The sequence below is a fragment of the Osmia bicornis genome, chromosome 4, assembly GCF_907164935.1.
Source record: "Osmia bicornis bicornis chromosome 4, iOsmBic2.1, whole genome shotgun sequence".
Taxonomy (NCBI): Eukaryota; Metazoa; Arthropoda; class Insecta; order Hymenoptera; family Megachilidae; genus Osmia; species Osmia bicornis.
In genome coordinates, this window is record NC_060219.1 from 6,949,362 (window position 1) to 6,976,228 (window position 26,867).

A 26,867-nucleotide genomic window follows, 5' to 3' on the forward strand; every position below is an offset into this window, starting at 1 on the left:
GAGTTGGTGGGTAAAAGTTCTTTACATAAGTTACTAGCATATCCCTTCCACCGTTCTCAAACTAGTTACTATCGATAGTGATCGATAGTAAACTTGAGTAAACCACGTGCGTGCTAGCAAGATTACTGTATCATTAATCTTATAAAATATTGTTTAATTCATTATTTAAAGCTGGAAAAATAAAATACACTCAACATGTCCGATAGTAGTCTTCAAGACAGCCAGATTGCAGGAGCAGATTCTGAATTACAAGAATTTTTTCTAGCTGAAAAACAAAAAGCGCAATTCCAAGCACAGGTGAAATATTTTATGTAAAATAATTCGGAAAACAAAATTGTCGTTAAGCTTGTAAATCTTTTCAAACTTTAATGTTAAAATTAATATATAGTGTGTTAAATACACTGTAATATATATTACATGTGATTTGTAGGTTAGTTGCGTTATGTTCTAATTCAAAACTGCTGATAATATTAGTAGCTTATAATTACTAACACTAACACTTTTAGAATCGGATTTCACAAAAGTTTCTGTCCATGTAATTTTAGATTCGTGAATTCAACGACATTTGTTGGGATAAATGTGTTGAAAAACCAGGAGTCAAATTGGACAGTCGAACAGAAACATGTTTGAGCAATTGTGTTGATAGATTTATAGATGTTTCTCTTTTAATCACAAATCGTTTTGGACAAGTTTTACAAAAAGTTTTAGAAAATTAATTTCTTAAATTATTTGCATGACTGTACTATAAATATTTTTAATTTCATCTGTATAGTATTTGGTAAATAAACAAAAAATAAACCATATTTAATGTTTAGCAAATAACAAATACAATTGTATATTTTTTTCAACAAAATTATTCTTTAAAATCTTTTATACAAAAAATTCAATTCATATTTTACATAATGTACATCTTAACTTACTAGTAGTTGTGAAATCTGTTCAAAGGAATTATGTTCCTGTTTTTAAGGAATTATGTTGTACAGAAACATAATAGCCTATTTTACGACTGATGTTATAATAAATACATTTTGAGTATGTTATATGTGTTTTAATATAAACATACTAATTCTCTTTAATAGCTTAGCAATATATTATTTCAACTACAAGTGCGTTAAAACATCACATGAATTAAAAATTAACATAAAAAACACATACCACTAAGTCAGAAACTTTCTCTAGCAAAAGCAGCTTTCTATCTGTAAATGTACTTTTAAATTTGTACAATAAAACGTAAAAGTATTAAAATATCAATATAAAAATTGGAATGAATTGACTTCCACTTAGAATTAAATGCTAATAATTTTTTAACAAAATATAATATTCAGAACTGACGTGTTCATCTTAATGTTTTTATATGTAACACTTGTGCACTAAATTATTTTAAACTCACTATCTGTCATGTATCTCTGAACACTGCCACTGTAATAGTACACAATTTTCGTTGAATATTTTCGTTGAATATGATCATATGCACACTGGTCTCTGAGGCAGACACATATTATAAAATGCATCTTTTTTCCAAAAATCTTTTGTCTTCCACCCACACCAACCTTTATTTATTATAGTTGGTAAATGTTCTGAACCTGTATAATGTGGGTCTAGAATTAAGAATTTTACATCTCCACTAATTTCATCATAACTGACTCCCAAAATTGTATGAGCTAAAACTCCACCACCTAAAATTTATTGAAACAAAAATGTAAGAAAACAAAATGATTATATATATCTAGGCATAAAGAAATTACTTACCAATCATTACTGGTGTACTCTGTGTCTGAAAATGATGCAGAAGGTTCACAGCTAATGCCGATACTTCTTCACCTGTAGATGCACAGAGTATTTTAACACTGATACCTAAAAGACTTTCTAGTACAAAACCTACTTCTGTGGAACCAATCCATTGTTTACTATTGACAAAATTTGAAGGTTTGTCTCCTATGTTCACTAAACATTTTTGTATTGTAGAATGAGAAGGGATTGGTATGTCAGTATAACCTTGTAATCTGTAATAATTAAAATGCTACAAAAAACATTCTTCCATAAAATCACATTTCTTTTGATTGTTTTAATATTGAAATTACCTGTACCATGAAACAATTGTTTGTAACGATCTGTATGCACATCCCCAGCCGTTATCATCATAATTGTCTTGCATGTAATGATGATATGCATATAAACCTTGCACAATACTTACTTTTCGGCTATTACTTGCCGCGTCTAATAAGAAATTAACCGTAATTTATAACAATGTAATATGATAAAATACGAAATAACATGATCAACAGGTACCATGATTTTGCTGAATTGCTTCATGAGGATTTATCAATATATTTTCCACTTGTGAATCGTAAAATTTCACAGCATTTCCATAACGAAAATACGGTTTATCCATCTCTAATCCCAAAATTATATGTAAATCTTCACGGTATTTCACTGAAATTAATTAATTTCATGTGAAATATTTTAATTTGTATACCTAATACGACAATTTGATGTAAAAGGGCTTACTTGTTTCTTTATCAGTATAACCCTTTGGATAAACTACTGTAAATAAATGACCAAAACCTTGAGGTTTAAAATGTAGAGGTACTGGAAGTTTGATCACTTCTGAATTTTGGAGCTGGTCTTCAAAGCACTTTTCTATTAATTTAATATTTCTACACATAGATTCAACCAATACTCCATATAAATCTGCAGGACTCATATTAAGATTGGCCAGAGATAATGTGTCAACCAACAAATTACACTCCAAACTATTAAATGGTCCTATATGATAAATATTGTATTTTAATACATATTTAATATTTATATTAGATTTGATTATTCAACATATACATATATTAGATTACTTTTTATGTATTGAAGAACTGGAGCGCATTTAATATTTTCCTCTGTCAGTCTATCTCCAGAAATTTTTAAAAATATATTGGCATTTACAGCATCCTGTTAAGTTTACAAAACAAATATACATTTCTGAATCAGAAGGATTGCAAAGATTATAAAGTTTGAAAAAGTATACCACAACTCCTGTAGATCGCATAATGCCTCTTTTAATATTTTTGGATCCTTCATAATGTTCATGCATATCTAGAAGTTCTTTCAGGGATGTATCTTTTATACCATTATCATTATTGGAAAGAAAAGTATTTTTTGATGGAAACTGAATTCCTATTTTTCCTGATGCAATCTATTAAGAATCATTTCATTATACAACATATCAATTATTAAGACTTTCAATAAAGTATACGAATCTTACATTTCTTCTTATTTCTTCCAATACTTCTGTTACATTACCATTTTGCACAATCAAAGGCAAGCTTCCTTTTAATCTAATGTATGTGAATTCTTGATAGATATCATTTTCATTAATAACATTTACATCATCAACAGTTTCAAGTTTCTGGTGAATATAAAAATATGCTTCTACCTTTAAACTATCATGAATGTATTTCAAAAATAGTGGGTTATCTGTGATATCTATATCCTAAATAATTTCATTATGTAAATATGGTCATTGTTATAACTACATAACATATTTAAACATTTAATATCGTTTATTGCCTTACTTGAAATGAATCAGGCATTTTTTCTTCACACTGACCAACATGTAAGATCCCACAGAGGTATACCTCTGCTGGCATATGTAATTGTAATGTTGTATGATTTATATTAACTTCAGTGTTGTTTAATACATTTATACTAAATGTTAAGACCGTTAACGTATTATTATACATAACACCATACAGATGACCAGTTACCCCATCGTTTATACTTTTCAATCGCTGAAAAGAAATTGTAAATTTTTAAGGGTATCATCATTTTCAACATATTTCACATAGTTTCTACGCAACAGAAGTTGAAACGTATTCGTAATTACCTCTATAACGTTGGATAAAATTTGCAATTGCGGTGCCATTTCAGCAATCAAATTACGAACTTGTTTTCTACATAAAATTATCGCAAATTAGGTGTGCGCTATTTCCATATGGCAAGGTTTAATTCAAAAAGTACATTAAATAAAGTTATTGAAACAAAAGTATATGGAACGGTACTAAATATCAGCAACTAAATAAATGTATGTATACACAATTGTTACGTATAAACGTATATATATATATACAGAATATAATTTAACTGTATCCGAGTTCATTTAAATAGAAAGAAAGTGTGTCATTCCTCGCTGAACATTACAAACAGGTAATATTACTAGGGGCTTCAGTCAATTTTTGAACACACCCTATCATTGAATTTATTTACTAAATCGTAGGGACTGTTTCATTTATAATGTTGGTAGGCGAAAAACCACTAGTAGCTTGCAGTGAATTCACTTTGGGCTTCTGTCTCTCGTAGATCAAAATGTTCTTCGCTCGGGTCGTGTGTAGTAAAATGGCCGCTCAAGCAAAGTGAGTGTGACGTTTCGTGAGGTGATTGTATCGTTATTTCATGTGGTTTCTACGAATATTCGTTCATGTGACATCGTGTTATTGTGCTTCCTGTGTTAATCCGCAGGTCCGCCAAGAAAATCCAACTATTCGATAAGGTGAGTACCGTAATTTGGACATATTCGCGCGCAGGATAAATTCTTCTGATGCTGTTATACGTTAAAACGTTTTCATTTTAAGACGGTTTTATCCATCAAAAATACTATAAAACAACAGGAAATTATTCCTTATGTTATATAGAATACATCTCATTTCAAATTGTACGAACAATTAACATCGGTTAAAGGTACCATTCGGAGTTGTTACTCTCTCTTTCGAGTTAAAAGTGGGCGTTATTTAAATGACACACGCAACACGGATTCTAAATGTACCGAATGACAGAGAAACAACGAGTTTCACTTCGTTTTCTAATATTTCCCATCGGTTCGGTGACAATATTGTACGCTGCATCCCAACACGTCGAATTCCATAAAAAAAAATATCACATGTATGCAGGGAACCTATCCTTTCGGTACACGATGGATTTTCGAGGTTACGAGACGTCCATGAACTGTCTCTTAATTTTCATTCTCGAAGTTTCATATAATTGCGATTCAGTCGAAGAAGTGAGGACAAAATTGATTTCTTTTTTTCCTATGTTACTGTTATTCTTGAGATATTACTCAGAATTAATATCTTTCCGTGTTAACATATTATGCAACGTGTACACATGTTGATCATCACAAGAAGAAAGGATACAAATACCGCGGACTTAAATATGTATTACAAACTTGCATTGTACTTGTATAACCCATCTTATTAACTAAACCATAACTGAATCATAGACAATAACAATAAGTTCCTATCATTAAAGTAACATTTTGTAAGAATTTATATTATAAATTGGTTTGGTGCAGTGGATGAAAACTGACATTATACTTTGATATCAAATAGAACCACGTTGGCCGCGTAAATTGTACTCAGATTGTGAATAAAAATTACAGAAACAGTTCTTAGTGGACGAATGATCAAAGCGCGTTGAAATATACACGTGTCCTTTGCATTTCATTTTTCCCGCCACGATTTTTCCATCCTTGAGAGGTTCCTCTTTTTCCCTTCCGCCAGTCTCTCCATATAGGTACATTGTTACACATTTTCTGCAATACAGAGGGAGAAGGTTTCGCGTGTATGATTAATACGCTTCCGAGTCGAGCGAATCAGCTCATGCGAATTCGAGCAATTAGCAATTGGCTAATTACACGGTTAACGAACGGTACACACGGCATCCGTCGAATAATTCACTCACAATGCTTAATTGTACCCTGTAAATGGGCCGCTTCTTCCTTCTGGCTGGATATTTTTTCACGGATACATCACTCCGAGGAAAAACTTAGCCGGCTGTGTTGTGCCTTCCCGTTTGCGGATTCGTCAATGTATCAACAATTCTTCCATTAGTGTGTTTCTTACCTAATTAATTCAACCTTAAAGCAGAGTGAGAGGGAGCGACCACAACCTTGCGTTGAATGTTACAAGACGCTTGCGCCGAATGATCGTACGCTATCAGTTCTGCTCCGTTACGATACAGAGACTGCAAGAAAAATTATTGCAGATACAAACTAACGAAGATACCTTTATTTTAAAGATAACATATGTAGATGTAATGTAACTTCTCATGTTGAAAATGAATAAATCATTTCGAAAGAAGTTTTTGGATTTTCTTAACCCATTAAGTGCTATCATATCAATATTAATACTTTAATGGCCGCTTACACAACATGTGTGTGATAGCTGGAACAACTGTAGACGTGCGGTCATTAAAGTGTCAAAATAAACATTTTAATTGATATGGTAAAGATTGGACAAAAAATTGCCAAATAATATTAACATTAATCTGGGCAGAGATAACAGGAAAGCGTCTTAATTTCTTCCTTGATCTATGATTAATAGCATTACTCACTTTTGTTGTATAAACATTATTCATTATTCGTCTTCTCTCTGTAATAAAGCATTCTTGTGAAACACGTTGAAAATAAACGCGAATTTAATTCACTGGTTTCATTCAATTCCCTGAACCATGAATGAAATGCACATTTATTATTTATAGGTAACATTGCTTCCAGACATTGCATGAATGAAGGAATCATTATAAATGTATTGTAATAGTTAATAAATTACCTATTGATTTACGTCGAATATTAGAATGTTGTTACTTTCAATTCACACCTTCATCTTTGGATAGAGGATTAAAAAGAAGAGCTGGTTGGTTGGCTGAAAGTCTGCGGCTATTTTCGCTTTGTTCGGTATTTTAATTAGCAATTGACCGTCTCGGTGAAACGTACGATCTTGTCTATAGTTAGTCTCATTAAATTCGTTACGACACCGCTGACTCCCACTCTTTTTCGCTGCGTTTAAAAACGCATTAGCTGTTGCTCTTTTTTTGGAATTTTCAGCCAGAAATTTCACCAGCCTTGGAGCGAATCCAAGCATATCGTATGTAGGGATTCGCCGAGGTAAAAGTAGAAAAATTCTGCCATTTTAATCGAGCTCATTCCTTTGAACAGTTAAAAACCGGTGTTTCAATTTATCGTTTAAGTGCTCTGTAATGAGAACTTGATCTTTTTTATCGTTTCAGAGGGGCATGTGTCTTAAGGATGGACAATCAGTTTGAAGTATAGGTAAGTTTTCAATTATAACATTCTTTATCGAATTTGATGCCTAATAACATATTTCCTTAAACAAACTTCGCTTTTCACACTTTTCGCTTTTTCTACTCGGCTGGATGAAACAGATCATGATTAAGTGTAACAAATCTTATTAATCGTAAGTGTAACATCGATACGTCTGGAATTTACTCTTTTTTATTTGCTACATCCTATAAATTAATTTAGAAATTCGATAGAAGTGCTTTCGTACAGGTATGTATAAAAGAGAATGCTTGAATTAATAATTGAAAGTGGATGATAATTGGCGACTTCAGGGGAGGTTCAAAATTTTTCTAATTAAGCCAGAAGATTATGGCATAAGCGTCGCAGAATCGATCGAGAATAGAGATAATTTTCATCGCGTAATGTTGCATCCTTCGAATCGTGCTTGCCGACCAATTAAATTTTTTATCCACCTCCGTGATCCCGGCTCGTCGTTATCGCGAAGCTTTGCGCATTTTAATGTCGAGCTTCTCATTAGTAAGATCTTGAAGGGTGCAGTGTCTCGTCTCAGCACGAAATGCATTACCAGACTTCGGTCTATGATATAATCCTCAGCAGTTTCATAACTTCGCGTCCCCTTTGAAGTAATTTTTTGGAAATAATAATGTGTTCCTAATATTTACTAATAGGCGTGCACGACGAATCCTTCCTGTTACATCGTCATTAAGTTATGCCAAGCTGATCTCGTGTGCGATCGCAGTATCGCGCAGTCTTTACGGCCATTAGGAACCGTACCGCGAAATCGTCGATATTAATGACTTCCTGAGTTTCCAGAAATTGCTCCCTTAAAATACACAATAATCACTCCAGCGGGAACAAGAGGTGCCTTCATAAAGTATCTGCATCGCGTTGCAGCCTCGTAATATCGCTCGTTTTTCTTCGACGGTTCGCGTCACAATAAACCTTTCTTCGTTTCTCCTCGGTAACGAAAGGCAGCTTGATTAATCTTCCAAGTTTTGCGCGTCACTCGGCAGTAAGATATTTTTCTGGGTCACGTCATACTTTCTTCGCGAGCTGCGCCCAACTTTGTCTTTGATACCGATTCCACCTGGTTCGCGTGTGAATCGTGTTACACCGAGCACAATAGCTAAATATAATTAGAAACTTCTAAATGGAGGTAATTAAAATGTTCACGTTACCGATGGAGTGTAATTACCGAAGGTCTCTGTTTCACGTGGACTCGAATGCATCGTTGCAGTGGAAACACTGAAAATTACTCAAGACATTATTTCCCTGTATCCGCCATGCTTTTCGTGCTTCTTATTTTTTAACGAGTCAACACAGTTGGCAAGATTACAAGTTGCAGGTAACTGCAACATGGTTCTTCTCATCTCTACTGTACATCAGCATTTTTCTAGCACACGGTTGAGCCATGCTAATTTGTTTCTGACACCAAACCATACATAGCGAACCGGGTCACGGAGGAGAGCGTTGAATTTTCCAGATTTCCATATTCATCGTTTCCTCGTCACTCCATTCGCGATGGCTGAAGGATGCTCGTGGATCTCGGCTCGCTTCGTTCTCTCCATTCTTACCCGCGATATCGTTACACTTGCCGAGGAAAAAGTTGGACCGTTCCTCGTGGTAAGAAATCGTAAACGCGTGCACAGGCTGCGTCGAGTGACGCCAGATGGAAAACGGTGGGTCACGGTACAGTAACGTGTACTGTTAAAGAGAAACACGCACACATGTCGAACAAATCTGTCGAGCGTGTTGTTTGCTCCCTTCTGCTGGTTCCTTCTTTTCGACTGTTCCCTTTTCTCATATTCCTTTTTTCTTTTTTTTTCACCCGGTTGCTTCTGTCCTCGCGTGCCATGATTATTAATAGTGCACGGTTACGAGACATCGGTGCGAATAAGCTTTGCATAAATTATGCAAAAAAAAAAAAGGGAGAACACACCGGTTCGTCGGTCGAGAATCTCGCCTGTATCTTCTCGTCACGATCTACCCTCTTTTCGTCGGCGTAAATCACGCTGCATCGTCGAAGCTGAATAATCTGCCGTCGAATTGACCCTCGTGGAAACACACAGCTTCTTTGAGAGAGCCGATTTTCCATTTCGATGCCCTTCTCGCAAAACCGACCCACTTGGTTGCAATCGCTCGAGATACTGCTACCTGAACCAATGAAAATTTCTCTCTATGAAAACGACAGTGACAAACAATTCGCAGCCGCGGTGGAGATTAACACGAGAATAAGAAGAAGAGTTTCACGCTCGATGATTTAGCAGAATTTGTTTACCGTTAATAAATTACGTTTCTCTTGGGATGCAACAGTATTCTCTTTCTCGATTACTATAATTAAGACACGTTTCGCCGTGATATCGCGAGCCTACTTTTAATTAAGTTTAATAATAGATTTAATTAGACGTTGGTTTCTGCTGCAACTTTGTTCGATCGAATATTGAAGAAGACGCGTCGAGCTTAAATATTCACGGGATTAACTTATCCAATATATGAATTTTTAGTCACCGGTCAAAGGGTTAATCACCTTTTCGTTGATCCGTTGCAACGCCAACCGAGTCGTCGATGCGTGTATTTAACGTCCCCGAATTTCCGTGTGCTTCCGCTAATTATCTTGTCTAACAAGGAACAGCTGGTCGAGAAGTCTTCCCTCGGGAAGCACCTCGTGAGAAATTCATCAGGGTTTCGGTAATTTTTGTTCGAATTTGCATAAACAGTGCTTTCTTTTCTCACGGGAAAGTTCGAGTTGTAGGAATGCATGTATTTTCGAAGGATGCAGATTTTAGATAGCTGTACGATGTAGAAATTCGAAAATTTTGCCGAAGATATTTTTTGCCATGCCGCTGAATTGAAATACGGTTGACCTGGTTTCTCGATTTTGTTGGAAACCTGATACTTCTTACTTTATTGCAAAGGTTTGAACATTTTTAGCTATTCTCAGCTATTTTTAAAACGTCTACCTTTTATCATCATAATTCGAATCATTAGAAATCGAAGTTCTGTAATTTCAAAAGCTGAAATTTAACCGTGTATTCGCGATTGTACGTTTCCGATAATTTCACGATCTAAGCCTAGATCTATCAAGATCTTCCGTGCAATTGCACATCTTCAATTACGATCGGATGCTTAATTAATTTTACAGATATTAACGCGTGCTTCGATCTCTCATAGATGTTCCACATTGAAACGCTTTGCTTCTAGCCTTCGTTAATCAATGCTCTCTTTGTAAGCTCTAACCTCGAAGCCTTTTTTCGGAGATCTAGCATTCAAGATCGGCACTTTTCTCCTTTTTTGCCACTCTCAATAGGAAGTCTATGTAAATTTTACCACGGATAAGTTCGTTACGATCACACCTTTGCTTTAAAACGTTCGGACGAGGGTCATCGGTGACCCTCACTAGAAATCTAATTTATTCCTCTTTTCGAATTGAATCTGATGTTCGACGGAAAGCGTACATAGAATAATCAACGAGAAAGTTTTTTTATTTGAAATTCGAAAAGCAGACCAATTTATCGTGGTTATTCTTACTTACGTAATGACGATTCTTGTATTAGTATGTCCGGTTGCAACTATACATTTTCGCGTGACATAACGCACTCGTCATAGACACCGACCAAGGATAAACTCCGCTTGAATTATTCAATATTTTTACTCTTGCGACAGATTTGTTTCTCCGTTACTACCTCCGATTATGCGCAGAAATCCAGATATGTGGTGTTATCTGTCTTGGTAAAAATTTCAAGTATGACAATGGAATTTTTCATTTTCCACTCTGGTGTGTAACGATAAGAAAACTTGCAAATTTTCTGATTAATTTATCGTTTCATCAGGAGTAGTTTATCCACTCATCCTTGATTACAGTGGCGAAAAAGCTAATCGACGAATCGCTTCCTAGAGGCATTACCATTTAAATTGCAAGCAATAACGTCCCATTATCACCATTCTGCACGCAATGACATTGTTTTCTCTCTTTTCGTTTACGACAATAGAAGCATTAATTTAATATTTTTGTTTGTGCCAAAGTGTTTTGCCATCGTTGCAATTATATTTCAGCACCCAACACCGTAGACTCCCAACAATTTGACTATCGTGCTGAAGTCATCGAGGATCTAATCAGATAGGAGCTTTATTTTCCGAAAAATCTTATCTAATATTTTCACAAGATTTCGATATTCGTATTATCTATACTCCCATGTAGATAGAACAAGCATTTTTAATAACGAAAATGAGAAAATTTCACGGCGTTAAATAATTTCTCGCTTTTCAATTTTCTACGAATCGAATGTTTATGTTTTATACACGAATCCGTTGATCAACCGTTGGACTAACGTTACAATGTTTCTCCGAGTGTCACGGCGACTTTCAGTTGCAAAACGTAACAAAGTTTATATAGAAAATGGTAATTTAAACCAGGGTGTGCTTCGCAATCATATTGCGATCACGTTGTCTGATATTCGTAATCAGACGCATTTGGTCCGCGAGGCATTCTAAAAAACACATCGCTTTTTATACTCGTTCGTTCAATTTTTATCAGGCCACGTACACAAGAGTAACGTAATTCTCTCAAGAGGCTATCTTGTCACGTGGTCGTCTGGTGATTCACCGTGTTTACGATGTAAATGAATATTTTTCGCAAGGAAAATTCAATTCTTTTCCTCGTGTCGTTAATCGCCAAAGGCGTTGTTCAACGTTCGATTTTTAACGATTTGCGACCATTAAAAATTGACTATCTCTTTTTTATCCTGAATATTTAATTAGGTCGCGGCGAGTGTGGTGAACGCGTTGAGGTGATACACTCGTCGTTGGTTTCACCAAGTACATTCGCTTCGTTTCCCGGTCGTTTCTAAAATACACACCAAGAGTGATTCACGTTTCACGCATGTCCGTCGTCTATGGGTGTCTAGCGCATTATAATGCGGACGGTATACGAGCGGATAGCGTGCGCGTTGGAACAATAGCCACTTAAACTAACCGGCTGATTAAATGCTCACCTCGCTCGTCGCGGATGCACGATTAAATATGGTACGCACCGTGCACACGGTGCGTCTTTAGCTCGATCGCTTTTAACCCATTGCCTTGTGACATCGAGTCATACCCCTGGCGTAGATTACGGTCTAAATGTGATGAACGCGAGTCATACTTGTATTGTGGGTAGTAGGGTACTACTATTAGGCTTCCTCTATAAGGTCACTGCTTCAATAAAGACATGATAAGAGATAAACGTTCGGAATTTTCAGGTGGAGTAGATGTATGGAATTATTTGCAATGAAAGCTTCAATTTGAAAGTTAGCTGACACGTTGGTTGTTGCAGTGGAAATGAAGATCGGTGGTAAGATATAGTAAAGTAGATCAAACAGAGTGTTATCGATGGGCTACCGAACGAAGGATCATCTTATTTCGTCTGTCGAAGATAATTTTCGTGATCGAAAGTTATCAAGGAGAGGTTACATTAGTGTTTGGCTGCGCTTCGTTCTCTGAGTGGTCGCTTTAGATATCTGGTTTCTCGAGTAACAAACCATAAAGATTCGCTTCATCGTGGGGGACTTGGTTGGTTCCAGAGCATGTGGTTCCAACGTTGATTTTGTCTTTGAGATACACGATAGCCGTGCCTTCTCTTTTTCACTCGATCTCCTGCGTATCGGTTAACGATACATCGCGTTTCATGTTAACACAGATCGCACACGAGCTCATTCTCTCTGCACGACGTAACAGTGTCACGTTTGATTAACGTTCTGCGGAGGTGCTTGAGCGAATATTTTATGCAAATGCCTCTGGGAAGCGAGGATTCGTTTAACGTTTCCTGCCGCTCCGATACTTCGTTTGGGAAACAATGCGTGAGAATGAGAGTAGACCGTGTCAGGTTCATCTTTCTTGGAAGATTTAACGCTTGAAAAGGTAATTTGTTACTTTGAACGTGGTCGCAATGGAAATAACCGGTCAAACGTTCATCCTGATCGCTTTCAAATAAAAGAGTACAATAAAGCAGAGAGAGAGAGAGAGAGAATGGTAGGAAATGTGGAAAAGCTGATAGGTCTGCTTTCAATGTCCCTCCGGTTGACCGATATCAAAGAGCGATTTTAAACGAATTTTATTGTCGTTTGCAGGTTCGCAGAAAAGCCACTGCTAGAGTTGCAATGCCAACGTACCACAATGCGGGTGGCGGATACCCGAATGTGTCAGCGGCAGCGCGGCAAGCGAAGCTCGATGGCAATCAAAATCACCATACGATCCCCTCAAACGTAACGTCTCATCCCCTTATACAAAATAGCACGCAACACAACGTTCCTTCCAACTTGTCTGCAAGCAACATTCCGTCCCATCCAGTATCACCGACAATGACTACGCATTCGAACGTCACCTCTCCTAATATTACCAGTCACATGAACACCGGATCACCACCGGTAATCCTCACCTCGACGAACCTCGCCAACCCTAGCAATCCCGCTGCGTTATCAGGGAATCCGAGGCACGAGGTCAAACTCAACGCTATGCCGTACGTATTTATGAACGATATCGTTACTAAATCACTGGAGGATCGATCGATCTAATCCTGACACTTTCGACTATACGTTGATGTATCAATTTATCCAAAGTCCCATGCGTCGCCGACCTTTCGGACGGATTCCTGGTATCTATAAGTATCTCGAAACAGAGGCAACAATTTTTAAGTCCCAAACGAATAAATTCTAAGTCTCGTGCGTTTCTACATTGCATAGAAAAGCATAATGCAAGGAGCAAGTATTCCATACCCCTAACTCCTGTGTTGTTATTGCGAGTATTACGGTGCATCGTTTCATTCCAAAACTGTCTGTTACTTTCCTTTTCATATTTGGTACTCGATCCTCCAATTATTTCGAATAACTATTTCGCATTTACATCCACGAAACACGACTATCGGATATGTTGCAGATGGTTCCATGGGAAAATATCGAGGGAAACTGCTGAGAGATTGTTGCGACCGAGAGAAGACGGTCTGTTCCTAGTCCGGGAGTCGACCAATTTCCCTGGCGACTATACCTTGTGCGTGTGCTATCAGGGTCGCGTACAGCATTATCGTGTAAAATACAAGAACAATCAGCTGACGATCGATGACGAAGAGTTCTTCGAGAACTTGGCCTTGTTGGTCGAACATTACGAACAAGACGCGGACGGATTGTGTACGCAGTTGACCAAGTCGTTGCCGAAACAGGGTAAACAAGACTTTTGTGTGGATCCAAAGGCGTTCGTGGAGGCTGGTTGGGTGATCCAAACTCACGAGTTAGAATTAAGAGAGTGTATCGGTAAAGGAGAATTCGGAGATGTGCTGTTAGGGGTCTATCGAGGCGAGAGAGTTGCCGTGAAGATGTTGAAAGACAACAGCGAGGCAGCGCAGAGGTTTCTTGCCGAGGCTAGTCTAATGACATCATTGATTCACGACAATCTGGTTAAACTGCTCGGTCTTGTTTTCAATAATCAACACATGTACCTGGTTACCGAGTATATGAGCAAAGGATCCCTGGTGGATTACCTGAGATCACGTGGGAGATTGCACGTTTCCAAAAAGGATCAGATCAACTTTGCGTAGTACGTAGAAAAGTATATCCTGACGCTAACACGGTCAACGCTAATTTCAACTGACATTTTCTTTTTAGCGACACATGCGCAGGCATGGCGTATTTGGAATCCAGACACGTAGTGCACCGGGATTTGGCCGCGAGAAACGTCCTCGTCGCGGAGGATAACTCGGCGAAGGTGTCGGACTTCGGTTTGGCGAGGGACGAAAACTTTTCTCTTGAAGGTGGAAAATTGCCCATCAAGTGGACTGCACCAGAAGCTTTAAAGCAAAATGTAAGAGTCACGAATGAACATTAGCCGATCGTTCATCGTTTCGTTCGCGTGTAAAGGTAATTTGAATTTTCCTGCTTTTAGAAGTTTTCAAATAAGTCTGATATGTGGAGTTTTGGGATACTCTTATGGGAGATCTACTCGTTCGGGCGCGTACCATATCCACGAATTGTGAGTAATAAATTGCATTCGTTTGCTCTTTCCTTGGTACTACTCTTAACGATGGTTTTGTTGGAATTAATCGTGTTAATTTCAGCCATTAGCCGATGTTGTAAAGTGCGTGGAGAAAGGATATAAAATGGAGCCACCCGATGGTTGTCCACACGAGGTTTACGATATCATGAGACAAGTATGTATAGAAATTATCCCATAACGTGTATAATTATTTTACAAAGTTGTTTTATTAATCAACCAATCGTTCTTTGCCAGGCATGGGACTTACAACCTGAAAAACGACCTACCTTTTACGATATAAAAATAGTGCTGGGCCAACTGAAAGCCGAGTACACCAAAGGTGTGAATTAAAGAGAAAAGAACTGTTACTTATTGCTCGTAGACTCGATGTAGAAAAGACAAACAGGTGGAATTAGCCTTTTCGATACTTCTTTTGTTTTCAAGGGCTAAGGTGATAGCTCTGACAACTTTTTCTAGAAAATTTAATTTTCTATTGTACATTTTTATTGTACAAAAGTAGTATCTGTGTTGATTGTATTTATTGTTACTTTGATACCTTTTGTTTCTTTTTTTTTTTAACAAAGTGTTTTTAATTTGCCTTTTTTTTGTATGAAAATATATTGCACATAATTCAATATACGTCAGTCGTGCCTTTGGCCAAGTTGAAGTTCTTAAGTGAAAAAAAAAAAGAACATAAGTTCAACTTGTACATCCGAAATTCAGGTAGAACTTGAGAAAGAATTTAGAAGGTTTGTTTATTACTTAATTTCTATTTTTTTTTTTTTTCGTTTTCGTCGTTTTACGGCTCAAGAAATATTTCCAGGTGTAAGAAGCGCCTTACATTGAACTGAATTTAAAGATGAGAAATAATTACTTGCTATGAAATACCTACTATAAGGTAATCTTTTGGACGTAAACTTGTATTAAGGTTGAATATCAGGATTTTTTCACTTATATGTAACAGTAGAGCAAACAAAACGAAACAAGATGAAACTAGATTTTTACAGTCAGTAGTTTGAAAAGTTTTTGTATCGTTCAAGCGGGGGTTTGCAGTGATCGTAGATTACAAGTACTTGTTAGTCATATAAGTTTTTTTTTTTAATCAAAGATTTGTCGTAGGAAGTATTTTTTAATTAAATTATTGCAACAATTATACACGATTATTTAAGTTGTCCCGCGAGATGTTTGACTATATATATATATATATATACATAAATATATATTAGCGATGTAAATGTATTTGTAAATACTTTGTACATATCCGTCTATCAGAGAGAAATGAAGAAAAAGAACAGTTAAAATATTTCGAATACAGTTGATGATATTGTTTTAGAAGAGTTAACAAGGATTGTCCATACCTTTTGTTACTAGCTCGTTAAGATCGTTTATTTACGCAGCTATCGAACTGTCTCTATTCAATTGCAACGTGTCACGCAATTATATAGAACGATTGGATATTATATATTTAAAAATAATTAAATGATAGACCTTTCGTGTTATCGTATCTTTCTTCTGTAATATATATATAGAGGCCACCACTTATTTAATAATTTTACAACGGTTATAACGGACTAACGATATTTATTCGTAGGTAGAAAGTTTCAGTGGAGAATAGAAGAGTAATGCTTAAAAAGCAATGTTTTACTAAACAAATACTATGAACGATTATAGATTTTAATAAATATGAAGTTTTCTATGTCGTATCGCCATCGAAGATGACTCAGCACCTTTACTTTTAATCAAGATTGTTATTACATACATATATACAAGAATTTATCGGAAAAGTCAAAGCCAATGTACTCAGTTCCTCGCATCCTTTGATTACTTGCAATAGTATCAAAAAGAAGAACACGATCAAGTCCTTTTTTTATTTTTTTTAAATTATGATAGTTTCAACCCTGTTAGGTCTTCTTCGCGAATGCTTGTCTCTAGTTTCAAAGTAGTAGTTAGCCGTCTAAGTATGTAGCGTATTTATATAAGTATACAGTCCGTTTATAACTTCGATAGTATGTAACATAACGTGTATATGGCTCTAATCAGTACCTAACACTTTTCTTCGACGTCTTCTACCCGTGTTTCGCGCTACGAGGTATATAAAGAAAAGAAAACCCGACCTTCCCGGATACATTTTGTATTTTTAAGCGTCGATGCCCTCTGCTTGCTTGATATTTATCACGTTTCTGCATTAAACACCGGAAACCCTCCTACACATTTTGTTCTACCTTTAGGCAGCATCGTATTCGTGTGGTGTGACAATGTTATCTCCTGTTTAATCCAATATTCTACGCGAGACTTTGTTACGTCTCGTTGAATTCGTTTATTTTTTACTTACTATTAAATAGATTTGTTAGCACGTAAGAAATTTAATATATAAACGTATCGAATAACAAATTACACGGTGACCGTAAATCGAATTAATTCTGATTATAGTTTGTTCCCGATCTGTAATTTATTATTTTCTGTTACATTAATTATCTAAAGACTTTTCAAAGGCCATGCGCGATTTGAGATTTTGTGATTCTAAATAAATAAATAAAACATAGCGTAGATCGGAATTTAAATGGAAATTCTCACCGATCTTGGACAAACTATAATTTGTAGTGTACGAGTGTCTGAATTCAAGATGTCTGAAGGATCGAATGCCTTTGCGTCGATATACGAATGAGTGTGATGGTGGCACGTGAGGTGAATAATAAATTAAGGATCTTCATTTTGGCCTCCGAAAAACCGAACTGTACGTTTCCGAGAGTGTTCAAACGTTCGATCTACGCGGTCGCGTTGTTACTAATTACACTACGATTCTAAAGATTCTCAGTAGGCAGCTAATATAAAGCGATAACTGTGGTCCATTGACCGAAGATGATTTACAATTAACGATTAATAAAAAGCAGAAGAAAAGATACACCGCATTTGCTCAACAGCTGTAATCACTTTCAGCTACGAGACAAATGTATACTCGTCTATTGGCAATGTTTCCAAAAAATTTATTAATACGTCTCTACCCCTAGACACATTGAATTTCCGTTTCCGTTTCCGTTTACTATTGGATCTTCCAATGACACTCAGCGATTGAAAAGAATTTATGTTATTATTATTTGTACACATAAAGTGGAATTAATTTTGAAGAGGATTTCATTTCGCACAAAAAAGAAACACGAACCTTGTACAAGATTAGACTTTGTTTTGATGTCGTTACTTTTTAATCTCCAATGTTATACTTTACTGCCAAACGCTAATAAAATCGTGATATTCGTTCTTCAATTATACCTGTTTATTTACTCCCGAATCACTAAAGATTTTCTTGTTTTTAGACAACGAACGATCAACAGAAGGGAAACTGCAATTTTTATTTATCTTTGTATCATTTCTAAAACAAATATCTTTACTTGTTTTCGATTGGTGCTTCACTTGTTTTGTTTCTTGATGATTAAGTACTTTGTTCTTTTTAGATCGTTTCAAAATCGTAAAAGGACGTTGATCCTTTAATCTCCCAGGATTCTTTAGTCGACTTCTTATTACCAGAGTTCTACGAGTGTGATAAGGTCGTTGTAAACCATTCCGCGACAATTCATTTAATTGACCACTAAATGATCTTATTAACACGTAATTTTTATTCTCTTTATCAACAATTATAGATTGTTTTATTTTATGGATATTGCTGAATCCTTCGTTTATGGAGATGCAACTCTCACCGGAAGTGCCATCATCGTCGCCAGGAAGCAAAGTCCAATCGTCTTCTCCAGAAATTTCTTTATTACTTTCTTTTCTATTGACAATTGTTTCTGGATTTAGTGTTGAAACATTCCGTTCACTCGGCAATTTGTCATAGCATAAACTTGATACAATGTTTTGTAAATTTGGTATATTGGCAAATAGCGAGGTGAAAGAGGTAAGTTGATTTTCTATCACGGAGTAAATCGTGGAGACGATACTATTTCCTGAATCGGGATGATAAGTGGCCCTTCTATTGTAAACGGCCCTCGAGGAGCCTGATTCAATCTCTTCCTGATGGAATATATTTTCTGGGATATTGGTCACTGTTTGCGCTGCGTTTTTCAGCGGTGGAAATCGAGCGATACCATTTAGATGTTTCTCATCTGTGTATTTTATACGATATTTATATCTTAGTATTTTTTTAAATTAAATATAAACTATAAAAATAGTAAAAACTAATCAATTTTATAAGAAACATTTTAAAGGTTGTTAATTTTGTCGCCTGCTATTAGATGAAAACTCAGATTGTTATAAAATTAACAAGCATATAAAAATAAAACTTTAATTTTCAACTTATCAAAGATTGTTTTTTCTCTGAATATTATATACTAATTTAATTGTTTTAAAAATTACTACTGTCCTTTTAATCAGTCTAGCTTATTATTCCCAGTAAGTTAAATTAAATTCGAGGAAGATCAAACGAATTATTCTCTCATAAAATATAAGATGCTCGAATTAAATCGATTAAGATACTTTAAAAACTTCCCCACTTGACTTTAACGAATCTTAAAGCATCCTCACGTTTCTAATAAACTATCCAAGTGAATTCAAACGTTCATCGATTGTGTGCGAAAAAACTGAGAATAGGTACTTGTTTCAAATTATTCAATATAATAAACTCACCACTTGGTTGATGATTCTTAGGAAACATTCTTTCATGCTTTATTGACATTAAACAATTGTCCTTTGTCCTTTCTTCATCCTTGATTTTTCTATCAATGTAGTCCTTTGTATCCACCCACCCATCAAAATCACCAAACCCTCTATCATACTCCATATGTGTCACCATCGAAATGATTTGCACGTTTTCATGTTCTCCATTTTTTGGATGCGATTTATCATTTTCAGTTTTTGGTCGCCGTTTAGGTTCTCCTCTCTTCTTCAATGTAATTCCAAAGTAATTCTTCTTCACTTCAGATGATTCCTTATCGGTTAACTGTTCGTCTGCAAGCATTGCACTTCCGGTTGCTTGCTGCTTGGATACATCTTCCACAATTAATTTTTCTTTCATATCAGCAGCACTGGCTTCATCATCTTCAGATTTGATTTTGTCCTTAGTATGTTCATCTTCATGGGCAGCAGTCTTTGGTTTCTTTTTAGATTCTCCTGCCTTTCTTAATGTTATTCCAAAAAAACTTTTTGGAACATCAGAAGATGGTTTTTCCTTAATTGTTTGTTCACTTGGGGGAGTTGTGGTCACCTTCTCTTCAGGAACTTCAGCAGTTAATTTCTCATGTGCCTTAATGTCTTTGGTTTCTGGTGATGGTCTTTCAAGATTTATGTACAGTTCTGTCTTCACCTTCTTTGATTTCGAATCCACATGCACTTCTCTTTTCATTTCCGGTTTCAAATCCACATGCTCCGTTTTAACATCCTGTGTTTCAGTTTTACCTTCAACTTGTACATCCTTGATTTTTATCTTTTTCAAAATTTTTGGTTGCTCTTTGATTTGGATCCGCTTTTCAGTTACAAATGCCGCAGTAGATGGCTGTGTCTCCATCTCTGTCTTCTTTGATTTCAGACCTATAAGCATTGTGGGTTTGTAATGCGGTTTATCTTCAGGTTCTTTGATTTTGATCGGAACATCAACATTCTCGGACGTCTCCACGTCTGTAGCGTCCTCAGGTTCTTTCTTGACGCGAGGTAAATCGAATACTTCCAAGGTGTCTGCATCAGTTTTAGGATCCTCGACTTGCAAAATCTCCCGAATTTCCGACTCACGATCAGCGATATCATCTTCCTTGGTAGATACACATCTACCGTTGAACGTGCACCTGTACTGATCTGTTGACACAACCACGTTGGGGCTGAAATTTGCCAAAGACGCGTCTTCCAACTTGCCCGCGCTACTTATCGTCACCTTTCCTGCGCGATCGATCCTTAGTCGAAGTTTTTTTTTACCCTGATCGATGCTCTCATCCGAGGACGTGAAATGACAGCTGCAGGAGTCTTCGCTGGAACGAGGTCCAACTGATCGCTCTTTCGAGCAGTCCGCGTTGCCCTCGCCGGTTCCTGTGTCCTTGCAGCTGGGAGGAGCATCCTGGGACGTGCTGGTCGCTTTGCTCTGATCCCTCTGCCGCGTTGCTTCCGATTCAGCCGCTCGAGGTTTTAGATACAATCTCTTAGGGTTGCGTATGCTCGCCGAGAACGGATCCGGAGATTGCAGAGGATTTTCCTGCGGATAGGGCTCGAATAATTTCGTTTGCGCGAAACCGAATGTGCAGGTGGACTCGGCGAACTGTTGGATGACCCGGGATGTAAGCGACGGAAGGGGTAACGAGACGGATCTTCTTCTATCGAATTCCGCCTCCACCTGACGTATCTTCGCCTGAACGTTGCTCAAACGAGCCTCCGCGATCACGCGTTGCGAATGGTAGGGTGAGAAGTTCACGTTCACCCTCTCGTCGCATTCCTTCTGTCTAAGGGCTGACAACAAGTGTCTCAGTTCCTCGTTCGTCTTCATGCTGAGCACCGTTGGATCTATGGGACCGCTCGTTTCCACCTGTGAGTACCAGGTAGAGACCGTTAGCGTGCTTTGCGGCTCGGATGAGATGTGAATGAGATGTAAATGAGGATCGCGTGAACGACGTTCTACGTTTGATGCGACAGAGAGCATGTTTTGGTAATGTAAGCAGTCTATGCTTGCAAAATCCTGTCTGAACCTAAGAATCCTTACCTCGTATCCAAATCCCTGGCATTCCATCACCTTCTTATTGATCAGGCTCTCGATCTGCGCCTTCAGTACGTTCACCTTTAACTGTATCAGCGTCAGCAGGGGGATGATGTTCGCGGGCGGGTTTGTGGTCATGTGAAGATTGATCAACGCGTTCACCTGCTGCGCGTTTCTCGACTCTGTCAGCAACTGTTCCTTCGTCAGCATGCAGATAGCTTTCTGCGCTTTGTCCATCGTGTCCTCCATGGTGCTGGTGATGTTCGATCCAGGCACTTTTCTCAGTATCAGACGAGTGGCGGCGCAGGATACGATTCCTGGCAACGATAAGAATTGCGACGCCAAAGCTTGCAGGCTAACGGAAGCCGGACAATTGCGTTTCGAGCAAACGGTGTCGTCGTTCGTCGCCGTGCACCGATGATCCTCTTGTTTGGCGAGGTTGCAGCAACAGTTTAACGAGTAGCTCTTCAAGTCCGACGATTCTTGCCTTCTGTGGCAACATCCGCAACCCCTCGAACTTTCTTCGTTGTGAGTTTGACCGACGAATGGCGGGTAAACGGGCAACGGGATTGGATAGGGGTAGAACGAGGGTGGACAGTGAACTGACGAGGGGTAATTGAAGCTTGTCGGTTGTCCAGTTGCCTGGGGACCACCTCCTTGGTTCGGCATGCCAGCTTGCTGATGATGATTTGTGGATTGTTGACAGCCGCCAGGTAGGATAAATATGGGAGCTGTGTTGCTCACTTGACCACGAATTTGTTCCAGAAGGTTTTGAAGTAAAGGAGCATAGTTTGGCTGGGTATGCAAAGGTGGCTGGATGTTGTTGGCTGGTTGAAAAGTCCTTGGGTACAATACATTCGGGACGTACTGATTCGCCATGAACATGTCCGATTGTTGAAACTGATAGAACGGAGCTTTGTATGGATCTACATAGAAACAGTATCCATTTATTTCTCTTGTAAAGACTGTCGATGATTCGAGGAGGAAAATTGTAACAAAAATCTGACCGAATTTTATGTACAAGAATTTTTCAGCTTTCTCTTTGATACGAATTGCAATAGCGAAATAACTTGTTTTAGGAGAGATGTTTACGATAAAAGATCGTGATACAACCGTAAAAGAGGATCGAAAGTATGGAATAAGATTTCTTTGAAGACCTCCGTGTTTGAGAAACTCGATTTCGAAAATAAGCTGTGTCGTAATTTCTGGAGAAATGTTATTGAATGGGGAGGCGAACCGTATTCGACAACCATTCGATTCGTTTCCCTGGAATCTACTGCTTCGTATAACCTTTATTATATCTTTTTAATTTATTCTATTTAAAGGAAAGGTCTCGGTAAGAGCAAAGTTCAGAAAGTAATAAAATATCTTTGACTATTATTATTAATAATTTTTGCAATATTTGCAAATACCTTGCATATTCATCGGGAATGCAGGGTTAGTTTGCATTTGTTGGGTGTTCGTTTGGGGTTGTTGGAAGGGCTGAAAATGATTATGACTCGTTTGAACAGGCACGTTCTGGGTCGGCATAATCGGCGATATTAGGGGCACATTGTAAGGTATATTAATCATTGATGATCTAGGTTAGATTCCGTTTTCGCTTTTCCACGATGACTAGTCCGTGTTGTGTTCGATTGAATGCGCGTGTTCGGGTTACGCGGTGATTCGTGTAGTGGTTCTGTCACTTGGAATTTTGAATTACGGAAGGGATTGTCGGATTTGGGATTGGTTTACGGGTCTGGGTCGGGTTGTAGGTAAATTCCACTTTGTCGGTACGTGAAGTTGTAGCTATAGGATGAAATAATGGTTCGAGCCATTGCGAGCACCGGTCGTTTTGCCGAGTATCGTGAATCATTGAACAAAGGCTTCGGAAAGTAAACTGATTGAATGGATAAAATAAGAAGCAGAGGAAATTTACAAGTTGCATCGATATTACGAATGTTCTTTCGACGTCTAGACCGAAATACGAAAAGAATACGTGTGATCGAACAGTTTGGAAGCGATCCAAAGTAATATCAATTATGCGATCTCAAGTAGCAAAGAATAAAATGCGTTCAGTTTGCGAATTTACCATGCAAATTGCAAACGTTTCAATTAAAATAACCTCGGTTCGAGGAGCTCTTTCATAGCTGGGAAACGGTGCTACGGAGCTCCGTGAAATTCAACGAATAGCGTCTGAGAAGATTTCCTTGTTATTATAATTGCCACACCTCTAACTGCACAGTCATTATCTAATTTTCCGTCTTTGCTTGAATGACGATTCTTCCTTCATCGTTCCTCTTTAATTAAATTTCAAACATAACTTCATTACTTCATATCATTTTAATACCTTGATTGATTCGAATGAAATTCATTCATTTTTATTATAATTACCATGGAGCGCAATAACCCAACGTTCTTGAAATTTAATTTACACCAACAGTTGTCGAAGCTGTTTTCGTCAATTCAGCTCATCAATTCTATCCGAGATCGGGGATTAACGAAACTAGAGAACGTCGTTGGCTGTCTCCGGTCGTCAGAGAAGAGTATCATGGCACAAGCTTGTTTGTGACGTCATTAGAAGATAAGAGGTTCATTATCTTGGAGGCGAGGGGAGATGGTAAGCGTAATGATTTCCGACGATACTTCTCGCTTGTTACTCGCGACTGGTAGTCGCGACGCGTGCATCGCTCTAAAGAGGATAACGATAAACCGCGCGTTATCGCGACCGATTTCACACGCGTTCAACTTAATAATCCTCCAAGGTAGTTCAACGTTAGTGCTAATTCCTCGATAGCTATTAGAGTTCTATGATTATTCGTGAAAGTCGAGCTGAATCATCGACATTCAAAAGTGAACGTCACAGATGATTTATAAGACTCGTTGCAAGCGTTCAATTTGTCATTTTTACTGTTCAAAGAAAATTATCAGTGTTCCACTTCCAGCAAGATAGCCAAGATAATCGAGACTGTATATCAACACACGTCACCGTCCTCGATCTTCGTCGTAGCGTTTCGTTCGCACCTGCCATCCTGATACACTCGTCCGGTAACGAGACGTTGTCTGTCCGGTTGATCGCGCGGTTTCCCGCATCATGAAGTCTCACGAGGCCTGGGAACGAAGCATCGAGTTCATCGAGCACCATCTGATCCCGGAGATGGTTCAAGATCGGTGTTTCTGCGTGCCGAATTCCAGGGAATTTGTCGAGCTCGAATCGGCCGCGGTTCGCCTGGACGAAGTGAGTCGAACCAGCGAGATTTATCGCGCGACGATCGTCCTCCTGTTTTCCGGCGAGCCTTGCACTATCTCTTTGCTGGTGAAGCTGCTCCCCGAGGGAATGGAACAGAACACGATCGCTTTCGATGCGTTTCAAAACGAAGAAATGTTCTATTCGAAGATGACGCTCCGGTACGGCACCGATTTTGTCCCGAAATGTTATCTGTCCGATCTAGGCAGATACGGCAGACCGGTGCTCGTCTTCGAGGACCTGGACGCGGCTGGTTACTTGCAGGTGGACGGCCAATTGGACGACGAACACTTGAAATTGTGCGCCAAGCTTTTAGGAAAGTTCCATGCCACGGGCTTGAGATTGAAGGCCAGTGAACCGAATATCTTCAGAGAATTCCAAGCGAAATTGCTGGAAATAGTTCTCAACGAGGAGACGATCGAGCGTTACGAGAAGAGATCGTCCAGGTAATTTGTTTGCCGATCCCATCTTCCGTGTGAACGTGGGTGTAAATAACGTTGTTATTCTTTCGTTGTTGATCACTTTCGAACGTGCAATGCTACGTGACTTTGACACGATCAACGATCGTTGATTAATGCTTCGCTTATCGTAGTGATTCATACTCGGTACCGATTCTATTTTAGTTGACCTAATTTGTGTCGTTGAACGCTGGAAAGATAACCACTGCTTTGGAATAATAATTTGTTTCTAAGAATTTCAAGGAAATCTAATTTAGATATTGGACTGAAATGAGTTGATTAGAAACGGTGTAGCGGTGCGGGGATAATTGAAGAGGAAACGCGTTGTAATATCGCGTGAATATCGCTGACGCCGTTTAATGATTCCAGTCAAAGGTTGAATAAACAGTTTTCCAGATCGAAGTGTAAAATTAACGTCGCGACAAAGGGTTATCGTGACGAAATTCGATCAACTCTGAAACGCCGCGACAAAAGACGGGAATTATACATCGTCGAACGCGTTTTAGTGCTGTCGCGGCACATTTAGTGCTGCGGCGATATTGCTGTTATCGATGTCAATGCTAATGGTATCGAAACTTCCGTGTGAACGGAATTAATCGGTACACAATCGAAGCGGACCAAATCCGAAATTGATTGAGCGAATATTAAACAGATTGACGCGAATCAATTAATTACCGTGTACGTTAGAAAATCGGCATAGTAACAATCACGATTTCGATCGTTCAATTCCGTGATCTGTCAATCCGAGCTTCATTTGAATTTGATCGATTAAATTTAGAAACGAGAGGAAAATTTAAACTCCAAGAATCGTAAAGAAATTTTTCTAAATACCTAATTGTTACGTAAATTAATTACAGGATGACCGATATCCTCGAGTCGATGCCAAACTCACGATTAACAGGGGAGGTGAAGAAGAGGTTAGACAACAGCCCGGTGGAGACGTTGAAGAACGTGCTGGGAGACGTGAACGACGTGTCTACGATATGCCACGGTCATTTTTCACACGATAATCTGCTGTTCAAATACGAGAATGGGAAACCGATCGACGCAAAGGTGATCGACTGGCAAACAATGAGATATTGTTCACCGGCTGTCGACCTAGGACCCATTCTACTGTATAACGTGTGCCTTGAAAACGGGCCTTCGAAGGTGCAAGAAATTTTAACGTTGTACGTCGACACGGTGAAGTCCGAATATCCAGAGGTACCCGGCGAAAAATTGAGAGAAGACATCGCGGACAAGTTCATTTTCGTCTGTTTCGTTCTATCATTGCAAGAGCACATCACCGATGGCGAACTCACGCGGATCTTGTTGTTGATCGAAAAATTGTACGATTCCGATTAAATCAGCTGTTATCGTTAATTTATTTACCCTTCTACAAGATATTTATCTATTAGACTGCATACCGTTTCGTCGATTCTATTTTTATGGTTG

The 26,867-nt window shown here is 38.1% G+C and overlaps 5 protein-coding genes and 1 long non-coding RNA gene across 9 annotated transcripts in view; 3 read left to right on the forward strand and 3 right to left on the reverse strand.

Moving 5' to 3' along the window:
• The first annotated feature begins 9 nt into the window (after window positions 1–9).
• On the forward strand, window positions 10–1,035 carry LOC114880773 (mitochondrial import inner membrane translocase subunit Tim8-like). Its single transcript, XM_029197154.2, has 2 exons — window positions 10–297; window positions 546–1,035. Exons 1-2 carry the CDS (start codon window positions 196–198, stop codon window positions 714–716), a joined length of 273 nt encoding a protein of 90 aa, XP_029052987.1. The 5' UTR covers window positions 10–195; the 3' UTR covers window positions 717–1,035.
• LOC114881178 (ufm1-specific protease 2) lies at window positions 804–4,169 on the reverse strand. 2 transcript variants are annotated; one of them, XR_003790230.2, is made up of 11 exons: window positions 3,878–4,169; window positions 3,567–3,782; window positions 3,257–3,484; window positions 3,020–3,187; window positions 2,850–2,943; window positions 2,509–2,766; window positions 2,290–2,433; window positions 2,082–2,217; window positions 1,883–2,003; window positions 1,750–1,821; window positions 1,584–1,676 (listed from the first exon to the last, which is right to left on the reverse strand). XR_003790230.2 is itself a non-coding variant. In XM_029197881.2 (10 exons), the coding sequence occupies exons 1-10, from the start codon at window positions 3,914–3,916 to the stop codon at window positions 1,465–1,467; spliced, it is 1,749 nt and encodes a 582-aa protein (XP_029053714.2). In that variant the 5' UTR covers window positions 3,917–4,168; the 3' UTR covers window positions 804–1,464. The 2 variants fall into 2 exon arrangements, 1 of the variants encoding a protein (XP_029053714.2); XM_029197881.2 differs by having other exon boundaries at window positions 804–1,676; window positions 1,750–2,003; window positions 3,878–4,168.
• Window positions 4,170–4,355: 186 nt separating this feature from the next.
• Window positions 4,356–18,346, forward strand: LOC114881115 (tyrosine-protein kinase CSK). Of its 2 annotated transcripts, none has more exons than XM_046285391.1 (8): window positions 4,356–4,540; window positions 7,054–7,096; window positions 13,192–13,580; window positions 13,997–14,650; window positions 14,719–14,914; window positions 14,999–15,082; window positions 15,168–15,260; window positions 15,341–18,346. In XM_046285391.1, exons 3-8 carry the CDS (start codon window positions 13,222–13,224, stop codon window positions 15,434–15,436), a joined length of 1,482 nt encoding a protein of 493 aa, XP_046141347.1. In that variant the 5' UTR covers window positions 4,356–4,540; window positions 7,054–7,096; window positions 13,192–13,221; the 3' UTR covers window positions 15,437–18,346. The 2 variants fall into 2 exon arrangements, with proteins under 2 accessions (XP_046141347.1, XP_029053594.1); XM_029197761.2 differs by having other exon boundaries at window positions 4,358–4,540; window positions 14,996–15,082.
• On the reverse strand, window positions 5,530–7,047 carry LOC114881159. Its single transcript, XR_006829331.1, has 2 exons — window positions 5,728–7,047; window positions 5,530–5,578 (listed from the first exon to the last, which is right to left on the reverse strand). It is a non-coding gene; the product is annotated as an uncharacterized LOC114881159 (long non-coding RNA).
• The window catches only part of LOC114881093, a 40,313-nt gene continuing 29,097 nt past the window's right edge, over window positions 15,652–26,867 (reverse strand). The window contains exons 2-4 of one of the 2 annotated variants that reach the window (XM_029197742.2): window positions 21,756–22,675; window positions 19,703–21,581; window positions 15,652–19,182 (exon numbers count right to left, since the gene is read on the reverse strand). In XM_029197742.2, the coding sequence (XP_029053575.2) occupies window positions 18,347–19,182; window positions 19,703–21,581; window positions 21,756–22,675 (3,635 nt within the window). In that variant the 3' untranslated portion in view covers window positions 15,652–18,346. Of the gene's footprint in view, window positions 19,183–19,702; window positions 22,676–26,867 lie in introns of both variants that reach the window. The other variant, XM_029197737.2, reaches the window with a different exon arrangement.
• Window positions 24,400–26,799, forward strand: LOC114881210. The gene is made up of 2 exons (XM_029197918.2): window positions 24,400–25,421; window positions 26,291–26,799. Exons 1-2 carry the CDS (start codon window positions 24,823–24,825, stop codon window positions 26,775–26,777), a joined length of 1,086 nt encoding a protein of 361 aa, XP_029053751.2. The 5' UTR covers window positions 24,400–24,822; the 3' UTR covers window positions 26,778–26,799.